At 35.2% G+C, this 15,022-nt stretch overlaps 3 protein-coding genes across 5 annotated transcripts; 2 read left to right on the forward strand and 1 right to left on the reverse strand.

The window, feature by feature from the left end:
* Positions 1-2,151: 2,151 nt before the first annotated feature.
* LOC104216238 (protein transport protein SEC13 homolog B-like) lies at positions 2,152-5,306 on the forward strand. The gene is made up of 2 exons (XM_009766252.2): positions 2,152-2,427; positions 3,980-5,306. The coding sequence occupies exon 2, from the start codon at positions 4,015-4,017 to the stop codon at positions 4,921-4,923; it is 909 nt and encodes a 302-aa protein (XP_009764554.1). The 5' UTR covers positions 2,152-2,427; positions 3,980-4,014; the 3' UTR covers positions 4,924-5,306.
* Positions 5,307-6,464: 1,158 nt separating this feature from the next.
* Positions 6,465-11,008, forward strand: LOC104216237 (uncharacterized). 3 transcript variants are annotated; one of them, XM_070156702.1, is made up of 9 exons: positions 6,465-6,801; positions 7,541-7,618; positions 7,984-8,376; positions 8,811-8,946; positions 9,101-9,263; positions 9,622-9,750; positions 9,889-10,088; positions 10,512-10,634; positions 10,715-11,008. In XM_070156702.1, exons 1-8 carry the CDS (start codon positions 6,648-6,650, stop codon positions 10,597-10,599), a joined length of 1,341 nt encoding a protein of 446 aa, XP_070012803.1. In that variant the 5' UTR covers positions 6,465-6,647; the 3' UTR covers positions 10,600-10,634; positions 10,715-11,008. The 3 variants fall into 3 exon arrangements, with proteins under 3 accessions (XP_070012803.1, XP_009764552.1, XP_009764551.1); XM_009766249.2 differs by having other exon boundaries at positions 6,467-6,801; positions 9,889-10,083; XM_009766250.2 differs by lacking the exon at positions 10,715-11,008 and having other exon boundaries at positions 9,889-10,083; positions 10,200-10,571.
* Positions 11,009-11,132: 124 nt separating this feature from the next.
* On the reverse strand, positions 11,133-13,422 carry LOC104216236 (transcription factor MYB35). Its single transcript, XM_009766248.2, has 4 exons — positions 13,215-13,422; positions 12,810-12,939; positions 11,904-12,372; positions 11,133-11,582 (listed from the first exon to the last, which is right to left on the reverse strand). The coding sequence occupies exons 1-4, from the start codon at positions 13,345-13,347 to the stop codon at positions 11,265-11,267; spliced, it is 1,050 nt and encodes a 349-aa protein (XP_009764550.1). The 5' UTR covers positions 13,348-13,422; the 3' UTR covers positions 11,133-11,264.
* Between the last annotated feature and the right edge of the window lie 1,600 nt (positions 13,423-15,022).

The raw sequence follows: 15,022 nt of genomic DNA on the forward strand, positions 1-15,022 counted from the left end.
GAGGGACAAATATTCAACATGGTCATAATAAGGAGGCAAGTGCCCTAGAAGAGCACCACGACATAACACTTCATAAGACCTCATGGGAAAGGCTCAGGTACCTGAAAATAATGAAATAAAGAGATCTCAATAAGTTATGTCTTTATTGGGTAATAATGGAACCGACATAAAATGATTGTCGACAATATTGTTAATATAATGTAGCGCTCAATATGATTAATATTGACGAGGATCTTGAGATCAAATCTGTCATGAAATTTGGACGGATAAAAGATTGGCCAAATAAAAAATACGCAATGAAATTGACTTCACTTGAAAAATGTGAAGTTGGACGGATAGTCCAACACCTGAAAGTATAAAGTCAATTGAGGTATAAATGTGTTATTGTGCGAAAGGTTCAAGTCGATAGACATAAAGACGACTTGTGGCACAAGAAAATTAGTAAATATCCTCACATTGAATATATGGAGACATGTTCTCTTATAGTGGATATAGTCACTTCAGGTTTTAATCTGGCAATATATGAAAAACTTGATATGCGTATAGTGGATATCATTGAAAGATTTAAATTGTCTTGGAGCATATTAAGGTTTCCAAGAAATTTATTAAATAAAGCTTCAAAAATTCTTATACGGATTGAAACAATCAGGGCGCATATGGTATAATCGCCCGAGAGAGTACTTGTTGAAAGAAGGGTATAAGAATAATTCAATTTGTCCTTGTGTCCTTATAAAAGGATATGGATTTGAATTCGTTATAATCGCCATGTATGTTGATGATTCAAATATCATTAGAACTCCCGGAGAGCTTCCTAAAGCAGTAGACTGTTTAAAGAAAGAATTTGAAATGAAAGATCTTGGAAAGACAAAATTTTGTCTTGGTCTACAAATTGAATATATGAAAGATAGAATTTTTGTCCTTCAATCAGCATACACTAAAAAGATTTTAAAGAGCTTCTATGTGGATAAAGCACATCCATTAAGTACCCCGATGGTTGTGAGATTACTCGATATAAATAAAGATCCACTCCGACCTCATGAAAATAATGAAGAGCTTCTTGGTCCTAAAGTACCATATCTTAATGCAATTGGTGCGCTAATATATCTTGCTAACACTACAAGGCATGACATAACTTTTTCAGTTAATGTCTTAACAAGATATAGCTCCGCTCAAGGAGAAATTGGAATAAAATCAAGCACATATTGCGTTATCTAAGGGGGATTACCAATGTGGGCTTATTTTATGGCAATGATTGCAATACCGATCTTGCTGGTTATGTCGATGTGGAGTATTTATCTGACACACACAAGGCTTGATCTCAAACATGTTATGTGTTTACATGTGTGGCACTGTCATATCTTGGCGATCGACAAAACAATCAATCGTGGCTACTTCTTCTAATCATGCTGAGATAATTGCTATTCATGAAGCAAGTCGAGAATGTGTATGGTTGAGGTCTACTATACATCTTATTCGAGACAAATGTGATTTGAAGTGTGATAAACTACCCACAGTTTTGTATGAAGAAAATACAACATGCATAGCCCAATTAAAGGGAGGATTCATAAAGGAGTTAAGACAAAATACATTTCACCTAAATTATTGTTCACACATGATCTTCAAAAGAATGGTGATATTAATGTGCAGCGGATCCGTTCAAGTGATAATATGGCTGATTTGTTCACCAAATATCTACCGGCGTCAACCTTCAAGAAACTAGTGTACAAGATTGGGATACGAAGGCTTAACGATGTGAACTGATGATCTCATCAGGGGGAGTTAATACACGTTGTACTCTTTTTCCCTTACAAGGTTTTGTCCCATTGGGTTTTCTTTGCAAGATTTTTAACGAGGCAACCAAAAGGCGTATTTCTAAATATGTGTACTCTTTTTCCTTCATTAGGATTTTTTTCCCATAGGGTTTTTTCCTAATAAGGTTTTAACGAGGCACATTATTTATGGACATCCAAGGGGGAGTGTTATGATAAAAATCAAAATATGGTGGATGTCTACTCTTCCTCCATGATCTTTCTCTCAAATGGTTAATGACATATTCAATGACATATTTTCTATGTTCATGAAATATTCCATGACATATTTTCTTCACTTTTCATGCCTATATAAAGGCTTTGTAATAGATAAGAAAATAACACAATTTAAAAAAAAAAATCTCTTCCTTTCTCTCTATCTCTATTTCTTATTAGTGTTTTACTAAATTATTTTACTTCTTGTTCATGTTTTAGTAAATTGCTTTTATTTCGTAACAAAACTCAAATTCAAGGTAAACATCAACTATGAATAACTTATAGATTTGCTGCACAAATAAGCTTTCCACATTAGACAGTTCAGTTCTCTCTCTGCAGATTCGAGTTGCGCTATTTTCTCCATCCCATCGCTTGACTCTGAAACATTCTATTACAGTTACAGGTAAAAAGCTTCCTCGTTATCCCATAATTTCATCAGATTATATTAAGATCTGTATGTTCGTCCTGAAAACTATAATTTTGCCATGCTTTTTTTGCCTTCTCTTTATTCTTTTTCGGATCGACCCGGTTTGTGACCCAAGGAAAAATGCTAGATCTATCAAGCTTACATTTGTATTTTTGTTTTTTTCTGATATCTCTGATTTCTTTGTGTTTAATTGGGCTTCATCGATCCATGATTTGGTTTTTTACTCATCTGAATTTTGTCAATTTTAGAGAGAATTCTTGTGTTAATCGAATAATTGGAAGCGAAAAAAATGATATATATTTCCAACCTGCCTAGCCTTGGTGGGTAGAGTTATGTGGTGTCTGTGCTGGTGGGAGGTAACGGGTACTCAATGGATTAGTCGAGGTGGGTGCAAGTTGGACTGCACAACACCGTCACAAAAAATAAAATTTTCCCTTAGATAGGAAGCTAAGAAAATATTTCCAGGAGGTCCAGTAGTGCACTAAAAGATAGTTATAGGAGATCCACAAATTTATATCTGCAAATATATAGATCGTTTTTATTTTTAACATTTGTATTAGATTCAAAAAATTGTTTATGAATGTGTGGATGAGTTAAATATAATTTTATGTTTGTTAGGCGTTGTCCCCCTTTGTGTTTTTTGAATATATGCACATCCATTTTTGTGTGTGCTTATATTAGCCTAGATATGGAAGAATCATATGGCCAGCCCTAATACGTTTGTGATTGATTGAGTTATGATAAACATATGTTGGAGTCTTCTTTAGAACGATGTGATATCTGTTGAGCCCCCGGGGCTTCGGTCTAGTGGTAAGAGCACAACGTGTGATGTGTAGATTAGGTGCACCGCTCACGTCACAGGTTTGAACCTGCCATAAGGGTAGAGTGGTGGACCGATTATCCACAAGTTTCGAATTATGCGCCATAGCCCTCATAGATATCTTGGTTAGTAGAAAAAGAAAGTGTGATATCTTTTGCGGACAGCAGTCACTTTATGGAAAGGAATTTTGGGAAAATCTATATCGTCCTTTATATGGAAGTAGCCTAATAACTTCAGTAGATATATCACAGTTAAAAATATTTCTGGTAGCATTAGACTAGTTTAGGTTAGGGTATATGATTTTAGTATTTTCATCTCAATGGATTACCTTTGTTGAAATTCTAAGAAAAATGTTAGTCTACAACGTAAGGACATTGAATCATTCATAGTACAAGTATGTGAATAAAGAAGCCAACTAGAAAATTTGTAGCTGATTATAGGAATCCGGGTTGAGGTAGTCTTTCTAATTTTTACTAGGACAGTGTCACATTAGGTTAGTGGAGAGGATTTTGATTTACCTTAATTTGGAATCTAGAGTGATTAACCAATATGCTCACTACAAAGTTTTGATTTGCGATACAGAAAGCATTGAAAGTTAGTCATGTGAATCACTTGTGATGTATATGAATATTTCGTATAGTTGCTTGAATTGCGTGTATGATCAATTAAACTGACATTTACAAAAATTAACTGACCAATAAATTATAGGAGCTGAGAGACATTGTGTAGTGGCAAAAGAAAAGATGCCTGCACAGAAGATTGAAACAGGTCACAATGACATAGTTCATGATGTTTCCATGGACTATTATGGGAAACGAGTGGCCACAGCATCATCTGATATGACCATAAAAATAGTTGGAGTCAGCAACAACTCAACTTCACAGCACCTTGCCACTCTGAGTGGCCATACTGGTCCTGTCTGGCAAGTTGCTTGGGCACACCCTAAATTTGGCTCAATCCTTGCTTCCTGCTCCTATGATGGAAAAGTTGTAATCTGGAAGGAAGGCAATCAAAATGAGTGGACACAAGCTCATGTTTTTAGCGACCATATATCATCGGTTAACTCTATTTCATGGGCTCCTCATGAACTTGGGCTGTGCTTGGCTTGTGGTTCTTCTGATGGTAGTATCTCAGTTCACACTGCTAGGTCAGATGGTCTTTGGGACACTACAAAAATTGACCAAGCACATCCAGTTGGGGTAACAGCAGTCTCATGGGCACCATCAATGGCTCCTGGTGCCTTAGTTGGTTCAGGTGTTCTTGAACCTGTTCAGAAGCTGGCATCCGGTGGCTGTGATAACACCGTGAAGGTTTGGAAGTTATATAATGGTGTTTGGAAGATGGACTGCTTCCCTGCACTACAGATGCACACTAACTGGGTGCGGGATGTAGCCTGGGCACCAAACTTGGGACTTCCTAAATCGACAATTGCTAGTGCTTCAGAGGATGGTACAGTTGTCATATGGACTGTTGCGAAGGAGGGAGATCAGTGGGAGGGAAAGGTTCTTAAAGACTTCAAGACTCCTGTTTGGAGGGTTTCATGGTCTCTAACCGGAAACTTGTTGGCAGTGGCGGCTGGGGACAACGATGTTACATTGTGGAAAGAAGCAGTTGATGGGGAGTGGCAACAGGTCACTTCTGTCAACCAATAGAGAATCGAAGTAAAAAAATTTACTAGCTCAAGTGAACTGAGGACTAGCCTTTTGGTTTAAGTTTTACTCTCTTTATTTGGTTTTACTTGATCCTTTTGTTTGTATTTGGTATATCTGATGATCAATCTGCTAAAGCGGGAGTTGCAAAAAGTTAGTTATATACCTTTTTTTTTTAGTTTTGGCCGGTGCTGGTATGTCCCATGTTATATTGCCTTCTGAATACACTCCTAGAGTAATTTTTATTCCTCTGCCCCTTGTTGTTTGAATTAGTACGGACTTATAATTTGTACTAATTCAGAATCTAGGTTCCTCTGTTATCAATTACTTCATGTATGACCAGTCCTTGTATTTCTTTTTTCTCAATGAATTTCACTTTCACTGCACATATATGACATAATTATGAATGATGGCATTCTTTGATATTACTGTTTATTTATGAACACCAAAAGTACTTATAAGTCAAAGTCAAAGCATATGCCATAAGTTGGTTACTCTTGGCTTTTCATTTCATCTTAAGAGCACTTTTGGTTTGACTAATATTCTTATTATTTTATTTCTAATATTTTTTTGGTAATCCTTCAAATACTATTCTCAAAACAAATCCTTAATTCCTCTCCATATCATTTTTGTTGTTCGTCATTTTACATGTTTTAAATTATAATCTTAATGATTTTGAGGACGTTTCAATCATTTTATCGGAAAGAATGTTTGTTAGATTTTATTTAACCAAACGCATTATTAACACTCAGAGTTTTGATCTTGTAAGAAGTAACACGTGTGCTCACAACATTGCATCTTCTCTCTTCTACAACATTTGCTGTGGTTCCACTTGCAGATTTTGTACCACAGCATCATGTCTCCAACTTTTACAATTCAGTTATGGGTCCCCTAGACCTGATACTTTATACTTACCTGCATTCGTATTTCTATCAAATCGAGCAATTTAATTTTTAACAATAAAAAGTTAATCCGAGAATATATCATTTTGACTATGGATAAGTGACAAATATAAGTATGAAAGGTATGTCTTGCATTTATTGAATTAACATATAATGGCGAAGGTAGAATTTTCACCATGCGAATTCAAAATATAAAAAGAGTAAGTATATGAAGAGCTAAATGGATTCAACATCTAATAAATACTATACATTAAAGAAATTTCACCTTATATGCACAATATAATTTTGAGCGAACCTCTTCCCCTTAATTTCGGCCCTGAGTCTTAACTCCAGTGATGAATAAATAAGTTATTTACCCACTAAGAGATGTATTTCTACATGATAATTTGGTTATATTCTTCAAGCTTCTTATGAAAGTGACAAGGATTATATTAAGACACGTCATCAATAAATTAGCTTATTTTATGGAATTTTACGTAGCAAGAATTATAAAGAAACACGGTACTCGCACATGAAAATTTGGTACATAACCTTAGTCATGTGGACGGTCGAGGAATATTGTCGTTGACAAATTATCCACTCCAACCTATTAAACTTTGCCATTTATAAAGTTGTCCCTTTTGGAAATTGCAGTAGTAGTTTGATGAATTTGGTATCATTTTAAGAACCCAAAAAAGGAATTTTCTCAAAAGTTGAATTTACTAGAACATTAGTTGTTTCATATAATTAGACAAAAAAGTTCTTGCAATATTCATTCTTATCCTATCAGTTGTAATTTTGTTAAAATTCCAATTTGTTGTGTTTTTGAGAATTTGAAAGAAGAAAATGGGAGCGTGTGGATCAAAAACTAGAAGGTGCATAGGAATGAATGATCTTCATATGAAGAAACATCAAGAAGGGAGGAACACTGTATCTCACAAGCTCAATAAGATTGAACCATCTTCTAAGAATATTTCTTGCTCCATAACTACATCCAAAGGTATAATTCTTAGCTGATTTCTCTTCCTATCTGTCTAAGCTTTAAGGGCAGAGTTATTTGGTACCGGTTGTCTAAATTTCGGCGATAGAGTTATCTGATACTAGGTATCTAACTGGTGAGAGCTAGCATGTTCCATCAACGAGTGTGGTGGGATGGATGAATTCCCTCCATATTTCTTGGGTTTAAAACGTGAGAATGGAGAAACTCCTGATAGGAAGCACTTTTCTCCTTTAGTGGGCCCCTACGTTGCGAATTTGAATTGGTCGGAATATTTATACCCAAAAAAGGTAGCAACTTCCCACTAGAATAGTCGAGGTGGCTCAAGTTGGACTGACAAATTATTTTAAAAAAGGAACACGATTAGCTGATTTCCTTCTCAAGCCATCATCTATATTGATTGTGATTCTGTTGTTGCAATAAAGCATTGCCTTTTTTTTTCTTCCTTAGCTTAAAGATGAGTTAATAACAATATAGGATTAGTTTTGATCATGAAACATTTGACTACTATGTTGAATTCTGCTTCTATTTGTTGACTACATGTTTGATTTCTTACTTTTTGCTTTTAATATATGCTTGCCTATTGAAATGTCTTGACTGTTTTGGTAAAATTATGAAGCTGGAACATAGACAAAAGCACAGTGTTCTTTTCATACTTTTGGATTATAGCTTCCCCTCGGCAAATTTTGTAGGACTGGCTAGATTGGAATATGACTCTAAGTGTTTTATTTGGCCTAAACAGGAAATGCAGAATTTGACTCTGGGCCTGAGGTGATGATTGAATCGGAAAGTAGCAATGATTTTCATAGCGCGCAAGATGGTAATTCATCTGAGTAAATAAACATTCATAGTCGTTGTTTTAATGTCTTTCATGAATTTGACGCGCATGATGTCTCCTCGTGCGGAACCAGGAGTTGAAGGTCACAGGTGCACTTTTGGATTCAACCAAAATCTGCTTTCTACATAGGGTGCCCAGTACTAATATATTACTATTTTCTAAGAACATATACATGTATACATGGAATTTTTGCCGAATTTTACGGGTGCCGGTGACCCCTCTCTGTATAGCATAGGTCAACCTCTGCTCGTGTTACATCCCTCGTCAGTTCTTTTCCTTGTAAAAACATAGAAATTGATGGGCAGGATATAAGTGATCAATGTTTTCTGTAACTTCAAAATTTGCAGTATTTTCACAGAGTGGCAGTGGATCTTTTTCAACTGTTATTTCTCCAAGGTTTTATGATACTGTTTGTTGCAACAGTAATGCTGCTTTTGAGTCCGCAGCAAAACATGAACAATCATTTGCAATTGCGGAACCAAATATTGTCAGAGAAGTTTCTGTAAAAAGAAAATCTTCTAAGGATCCTCAGCTGAAATTGCACAATCCTCAAAATGAAATGACGGTTCCACGCCCTATTGAGAAAGTGTCTAGCAGAAACATGGATAAAAATGCTGAAGGAGTTCAGCTCGAAAAGAGAAAATCTGCAATCCCAAGCTCACCAGGCACCAGAAGGAAATCATCTCTAACCAAAATATTATCTTTTAAACGGAGAGAAGCCTATTCAAATTCTGCATCATGTAAGTGTTTTTAACTTATATTTTGTTAATACCCGGCCCTAGCCTGTAATTGATTACTTTTCTTTGCATATAGACGGCATTGAAGCTGAAGTTGCTTTGTGAATAATTTCAAGAAGGAAATTTTATCTTGAATTTTATGCTATAGTATATTAAGCCAGTTGACGTCAATATTACATTACAGATGCAATTAAATGGCTAAAAAAATTAAGACAAATGGAAAAGTAGATAATATGCTCGTATGTCATCTTGAATAGATCGATACTTAGTAATCTGCAGATAACAGTTGTTTCCTTGCTAAGCATATGTAATTCATAGGCTGCACTTGACACATATTGACTATTTCTATCGTCTTAGTACAATGTGAACATCAGGAGTTTTTGATGTTAAAACACTCACTTGCTTTATTATTAACATTTCTGCTTTTTCATCTTCAGTGTCGTCAAAGGCCTCTCTGCGAAGACCAGTCGCTGGTTCTCAAGTTCCATGCAGCCCGCAGTCGGCTAAACTGTCCAACTCTTGGTCATCAATTGAGCCAAATACTTTTAAAGTTCGTGGTAAAAGATACATTAGGTAAGATAATACCACTATTTGATGAACCAGATTTGTTACCTGAGTTTTTATAATACATAGTCCGACTCTACTGTATTTTTAACTCTAATCAAATTCCTTCGGTTACGTCTGTTCAATTGAATATCAAGTTTAACCCCTCTAAATTGTTTGGCAGGGACAAGAAGAAAGAGTTTGCTCCAAACCATGCTGCATTTTATCCTTTTGGGGTTGATGTATTCTTATCACCACGAAAAATTGAACACATTGCACGTTTTGTGGAACTTCCAGCCGTTGATTCATCTGGAGTAGTTCCTCCAATCCTTGTAGTAAATCTTCAGGTGTGTCCTTAGTTCTCTTAACACTTTATATATATCATTATTCTTTTGTTGAACAACTTGTCAAACAATGTCCATTCTAGTGGCATATGTGGAAATTTACACAAGCGGAGTAGGTCTATAATTACAATTCGACTTGTAAAGTCAGTTTAGGTCCGAAACTGTGTTGATTTTAGGGCTTTACTTCTTTTACCAAATTAATATACACTTAGTATTTTCAAGTGGTTGAGTTGTTAAATAGATCATTGAGCAAACTGCCTCATACATTTTGTTCCTGAATCAAATATTAGACAAAAAATGATTGACTGTTTTCTCATTTCAGTTTTTTGGCACTAAATAATTGATTGTTTTATCATCTCAGATACCATTGTACCCTCCCACAATCTTCATAAATCAACACAATGGGGAAGGGATGAGTTTTGTTTTCTACTTCAAGCTCTCAGAAAATTACTCAAAAGAACTTCCAGTCCATTTTCAAGAGAATATCCAGGTACGGTCGTGCATTTTGCTTAAAAAATATACATGCTCCTGTAGTCAGATATAGTTGTTGTTAGTGTGCACTTATGATTTTGGCTATTCTGAATAAATTCCCGACTAACTATTCTTTTGCTTGCTATCTGCATGACAGAGGTTAATTCGTGGTGAAATAGAGAAGATCAGAGGTTTTCCTGTAGATAAAAATGTACCCTTCAGGGACAGATTGAAATTCTTGGCGCGAGTTGTAAACATAGAGGATCTTCAGTTAAGTGCAGCTGAGCAGAAGCTCATGAACGCTTACAATGAAAAGCCTGTGCTCTCACGTCCTCAACACGAATTTTATTTGGTAAAGTAAATCTAATACTCTTTTGTGTAGAGCATTTATTTTCTTCCGATTATGTTGTCTCCAAGCTCTCTGGATATCTATAAAATATCTTAATTTTATCTTACATTATACTCTAGGTCCATTCATACTCTTGCCGTTAACAAATAGTACGTCTCATATTTCCCCTTGACTCAAACGGAGCTCCAATATGAAGTATAGCGGAGGGTAATTTTATATCATAGTCAAGATTAGAGAGGTAAATTTGGATATTTTTCCCGAGATATGTTGACACATGGAAATCATCAAGTCCATATTGGAGCTCCATCAAGGAGAAGGGAAAATATGCGACGATTTTGTATAGAAGATGAGACCTTTTCCCTTTATTTTTTGAGGATTGAGCATATATCCTTGACGTTCCTACTGAAACAATTTGTCGTGGTGACTTGCAGGGAAAAAACTATTTTGAGATTGATTTTGACATTCATAGATTCAGTTATATCGCCAGAAAAGGATTGGAATCTTGTAAAGACAGATTAAAGAACTTCATCCTTGATTTTGGTCTAACAATTCAGGTAGCTGTTAGCAATCCCGAGGATGATTGAATTTGCTCACAAAGACTTAAAATCTAAGATGCCTTGTAAATTTGGTGCAGGGAAACAAGACAGAGGACTTGCCAGAAAATATGTTATGCTGTATTAGATTGAAAGAGATAGACTACACCAATTATCAACAGCTAGGCTTCTGAATTAAGTATACAAAAAGTACGCGGCTCAACATGGTGAACCTATATGACAGGTCGAAAAAACTACTCATTTACTCTATAGGAACTTAGACTCTCTCTCTTTCCTTATGTGTGACTTAATTACAAAATAAGATCATGGTATGCTTTTACGGGTGATCTCGATTTCTTAAGGAATTTCTAGTCATTCAGATGACTATGGTTTCACTCTTGCGAGTTTAAATCTTTTCTTCAGTTTGCTTTGCAGGGCATTTCATTCTTGAAATGACTAAATGTAGCACCGTTTACTTTGTCTATAATAAAAAGGAAATAGAAAATCTCTTATGCATGGTTACTATTAGAAGTTAGAACATAAGCTGAGGAACTCGAAACAGGCTCCTAGCAATAGGGGAAAAAGGAATTGGCAAAGCAAATTAAAGAGTCCTGTTAACATTTATTCCAACTCGCGAAATTATATCAAGAGTCAATAATCAAGATACAAATCTAGAAGTGGAGGAAAATCCATTAGCATTTGCTTGTCGCGAGCCAAGATAGTGTCCACGAATGAATCCACAGCAGAGGAACAAGTGGTTTCTTCAACAGATTGCTTTTCCTCAACTTCAGTCACTTCCCCACAAGTGGGATTGTCCTTGTGAACTGAACTTGACAGATCCTTTGACAAATATATCCCAGCTTGGAGTTGGTATTCCTGTTTTTGCTCTGTATCTGTGGATGTACACAGATCTCCAAGTACAAACTCGTTCCAAGTAGATGTTGACGAAGAACATGCCGTGGTATGAACCTGATAAGATTAATTTTACGCATGGTCACTCGACTTGAAATAAGCAAAGAAAATACCCTATAAAGGGTGTTCAATATATGTTATATACCATTAAAATCTAATATTTTACCTACATATATAATGTAATTTTTCGACAAAGAGTGGTCAGTTGACCACCCTTAGGGCTATATACCTTCGCTCCTGCCATCAAGGTGACTTTACTATTATTGTGGGCAAAATTTTGCGGATTTACTGTTATAGTGTATAAAAATTAGTTACTTTAATGTGGATTTACTGTTATAGAGGGTTTCTTTAATGGTCATACGTAAAATTAACTCGAACCTGAGATTGCACGGAAGCGTAAGAAGACGATGAGCTGAATACTGTTGGGTTAAAAGAAGTTGCTGATGAAATCAAGGGGGAGACTTCACTAAAACTGTTTGTTTGAAGAGTCTCCTCATGGATGACTTGATACTGAGGCTTAAGATCCCATGTGTATTTCTGAGTGGAGTAGTTTTCTTGTAACTGATCATTCATAATGTTGTGAACAAATTTGTCATGTGGAGTTCCACTTGAGAATGGAAATTGCTTTGATATTTCAGTGGTATTGTTGGGCAAACAGATATTATTTCTTGTATTTTGAATTGGAAGGCCACTGATTTTTCCATACTCAGCAAAGACTTGAGCAAATGGTTTATGTGTTACAGGATCAATTCCCATGTTCACAAGCTTTTTCTTGAGTTTTGTGTTCCAGTAATTTTTGACGTCATTATCTGTTCTCCCAGGTAATTGCTTTGCTATTAAAGACCACCTGAGACAATACAAGTTGTTACAAACCACAAGTTGTTAATTGAGAAAATATTTTTCAGAAAATATTTTTAGATGTTTGGCTGTTAGAAAATATTTTCCACCAAAAGAGGGTGTGTGGAAGACACTTTCCTTAATATTATCTGTACTCTTAACTTCATATCATTGCTTTGACCAATACTTAGACATTATATCAATCTTTAGTACTCAAACTTTCATTAAAACCACTATCCAGTTTGCTAATAATATTATCAATCTTTAGTAGTAATATTTTTTTGGGAAAATATTTCTCTCTTCAATCAAATATTGGAAAATATTTTTCATAAAATAAGTCCTTTTTTGAAAACATTTTTATGTAAAAAAGTAACTTTTGTCGTACCAAATACACCAAATTATTTACTTGCAAACCAAGGAAGATTAGGATTAAAAAAAAAAACTAACCTGCTACCAATGGTTTTGTGAAGCTCAAGGATGCACTCTTCTTCTTGAGGTGTGAAGTTGTCATGCTTAAGATCAGGGCGTAGATAATTGGTCCATCTGAGCCTACAACTTTTTCCACACCTATTGAGACCTTCAAATTCATCCAATAAGATTTGTACCAATTATCACTTTTGAGTAGATATATATGATCGACAAATAGAGACAGATTCAGAATATAACGGAATCAGAATATAAATATGGAGTGTCCAAGTATGAGTTCGAAATTTAGTATTTTGTTGAATTTTCGTTATATTCACATACATATTTATATATTTATGTGTAAAAAATACTGAATTCAATTGAACTCGTTAGAACTATATATAGTGCATCTGCCTCGACAAATGGAATATAGTGCATTGATCAAACCTGCTTTCTGAGGGACCAACGTCCAGTTGCCAATTCCATGAGAGGCTACATAAGCAAGAATTTTTGCATCTTCCTCAGCAGTCCACGGGCCTCTTTTGATATTTGCTTTATCACAACAAGGAGGCCTTCCCATTATCAGAAGATAAACAAAATCAAGATTTGCAAGTACCAAAGAGAGACAAAGAAGAAGAATAATAACAATGATAATAGAGAGATTGTTTGATATAATGGTAATGCAATTTTCATTAGCACTGAAAGCACGTTTGGAGAGGGGGGAGAGTATTAAACTAAAAAAAGGCATGAAATGCATGTAATTTTTGGCTCCCTTTTAGCAACATTTGCATGATTCTTCTCAAGAAAACTTTTTGACGTGACTTCCAAAATAATGCATGCTCTCTCTCTTTCTTTCTTTCTCTCTCTCACAGTCGACCCAAGAGAATAATAATGGAGTTTAAGTTATATTACCTGACAAATGTCTATAATTTTTACAAAACATCAATGCAATATGATTCATTATTACAGGTTATTATTACATTATCCAGGTTAGGCTTGATTTTAAAAGTTACCTCATGTTGTAACTTGTATGTTAATTTGATATGATAGTGCACAAGTTCTTATGATATTAAGCAATTGAACATAAACTCATAAAAGTTCTTTGGCTAGGAATCACATTGAAGCAATGACTCCTCGCCATATTTAAATTCGAATCTGTTATAACTAGAGCCACAATACAAATTAAGTCAGCATGACATTTTCTTCAAAAGTTTTTTACATGTTGCCTTAGCATAGTATTGATTTTCCTTTTCATCCAAAATACTACGATACAAGGCAGTGAAGCAGAGTTGTAAAATAATTAACAAAAAAAAGTACATGACAAATTCTGTTACTCGCTTGCGTGATTTTACTTGCTCTCAATTAGCAAAGATTTTTTGTTGATAACGTAAATAATATTATTAACCAAAAGGGAGAACTCAAAAAAGAGAACCTAAGTACGTACCAAAATATGGTTCTCTACAAAAGATACTCAATCATCTCTATATATAGGCATATCGTAAATACACCTAAAAGAAGCTAGAGACAAAAGACTATTTTGCAACTTAATAAGTCTAGCTCCACTCCTTCAAAAGCTCTCTCCTATTTATCTCTTTCCATATAACTCACATAATGGCTAGGGGAGCAAACTTTCACGCCCTTGAACTTCTATTCCTACTCTTGTAGGCCCAACTGTACAATGCTTCTTTCACTTTGCCCGTCTTGCAATTAAAACTAATAAAAGACCACCATTCATAGTCTTGAATCCACTTTACAATGCAAAAGGAGGTGATCAACACCAACTAATATAGGTGATCTTCCTCTTCCTCCAATTTTCCATTGTTAAAATCACTTCCCTTGTTGCCAGCCATAAAAAGTGTTGTGGAATATCGTAGGTTAACTAGCACACAATCACACACAAAGCAAATAGAGAAGAAAAAATCAACACAAGGATTTAACGGTGTTTGGTAAAGCCTAATTCTCGGGGCAAAAGCAGAGAGAGTTATTCACTATGAATGAGAAGAAAATCACAATACAATCTATAGAATCCCCAACTACAACCCCTATATATAGATCACAAATAGTCCTAAACCTATAAGAGAAAGGTTTCCCAATTTGACAAGGTCTATAGGTTTTCCTTTTCCAAATCTATTAGGACAATGAGTTTTCCTAAACCTATAGGGATTATGGATTTTCTAAAAATACAAGAAAATAATTCAAGCCACAAAATGACAAATCTTCCCTTGGCTTGAATTCTCTTCATTAACAGGAATAAC

Source organism: Nicotiana sylvestris, chromosome 9 (assembly GCF_000393655.2).
Source record: "Nicotiana sylvestris chromosome 9, ASM39365v2, whole genome shotgun sequence".
Taxonomy (NCBI): Eukaryota; Viridiplantae; Streptophyta; class Magnoliopsida; order Solanales; family Solanaceae; genus Nicotiana; species Nicotiana sylvestris.

Excerpts from the sequence above, each read along its gene's own strand:
- LOC104216236 (XM_009766248.2), bottom strand. The coding sequence starts at position 13,347 with ATGGGAAGGCCTCCTTGTTGTGATAAAGCAAATATCAAAAGAGGCCCG. Across the intron at positions 12,940-13,214 it reads GTTGGTCCCTCAGAAAGCAG|GTCTCAATAGGTGTGGAAAA; the intron begins GTTTGATCAATG and ends ATGAATTTGAAG. Across the intron at positions 12,373-12,809 it reads CACAAAACCATTGGTAGCAG|GTGGTCTTTAATAGCAAAGC; the intron begins GTTAGTTTTTTT and ends GTATTGTCTCAG.
- LOC104216237 (XM_009766249.2), top strand. The coding sequence starts at position 6,648 with ATGGGAGCGTGTGGATCAAAAACTAGAAGGTGCATAGGAATGAATGAT. Across the intron at positions 6,802-7,540 it reads CTCCATAACTACATCCAAAG|GAAATGCAGAATTTGACTCT; the intron begins GTATAATTCTTA and ends TGGCCTAAACAG. Across the intron at positions 10,635-10,714 it reads ATTTTGGTCTAACAATTCAG|GGAAACAAGACAGAGGACTT; the intron begins GTAGCTGTTAGC and ends AATTTGGTGCAG.
- LOC104216238 (XM_009766252.2), top strand. The coding sequence starts at position 4,015 with ATGCCTGCACAGAAGATTGAAACAGGTCACAATGACATAGTTCATGAT.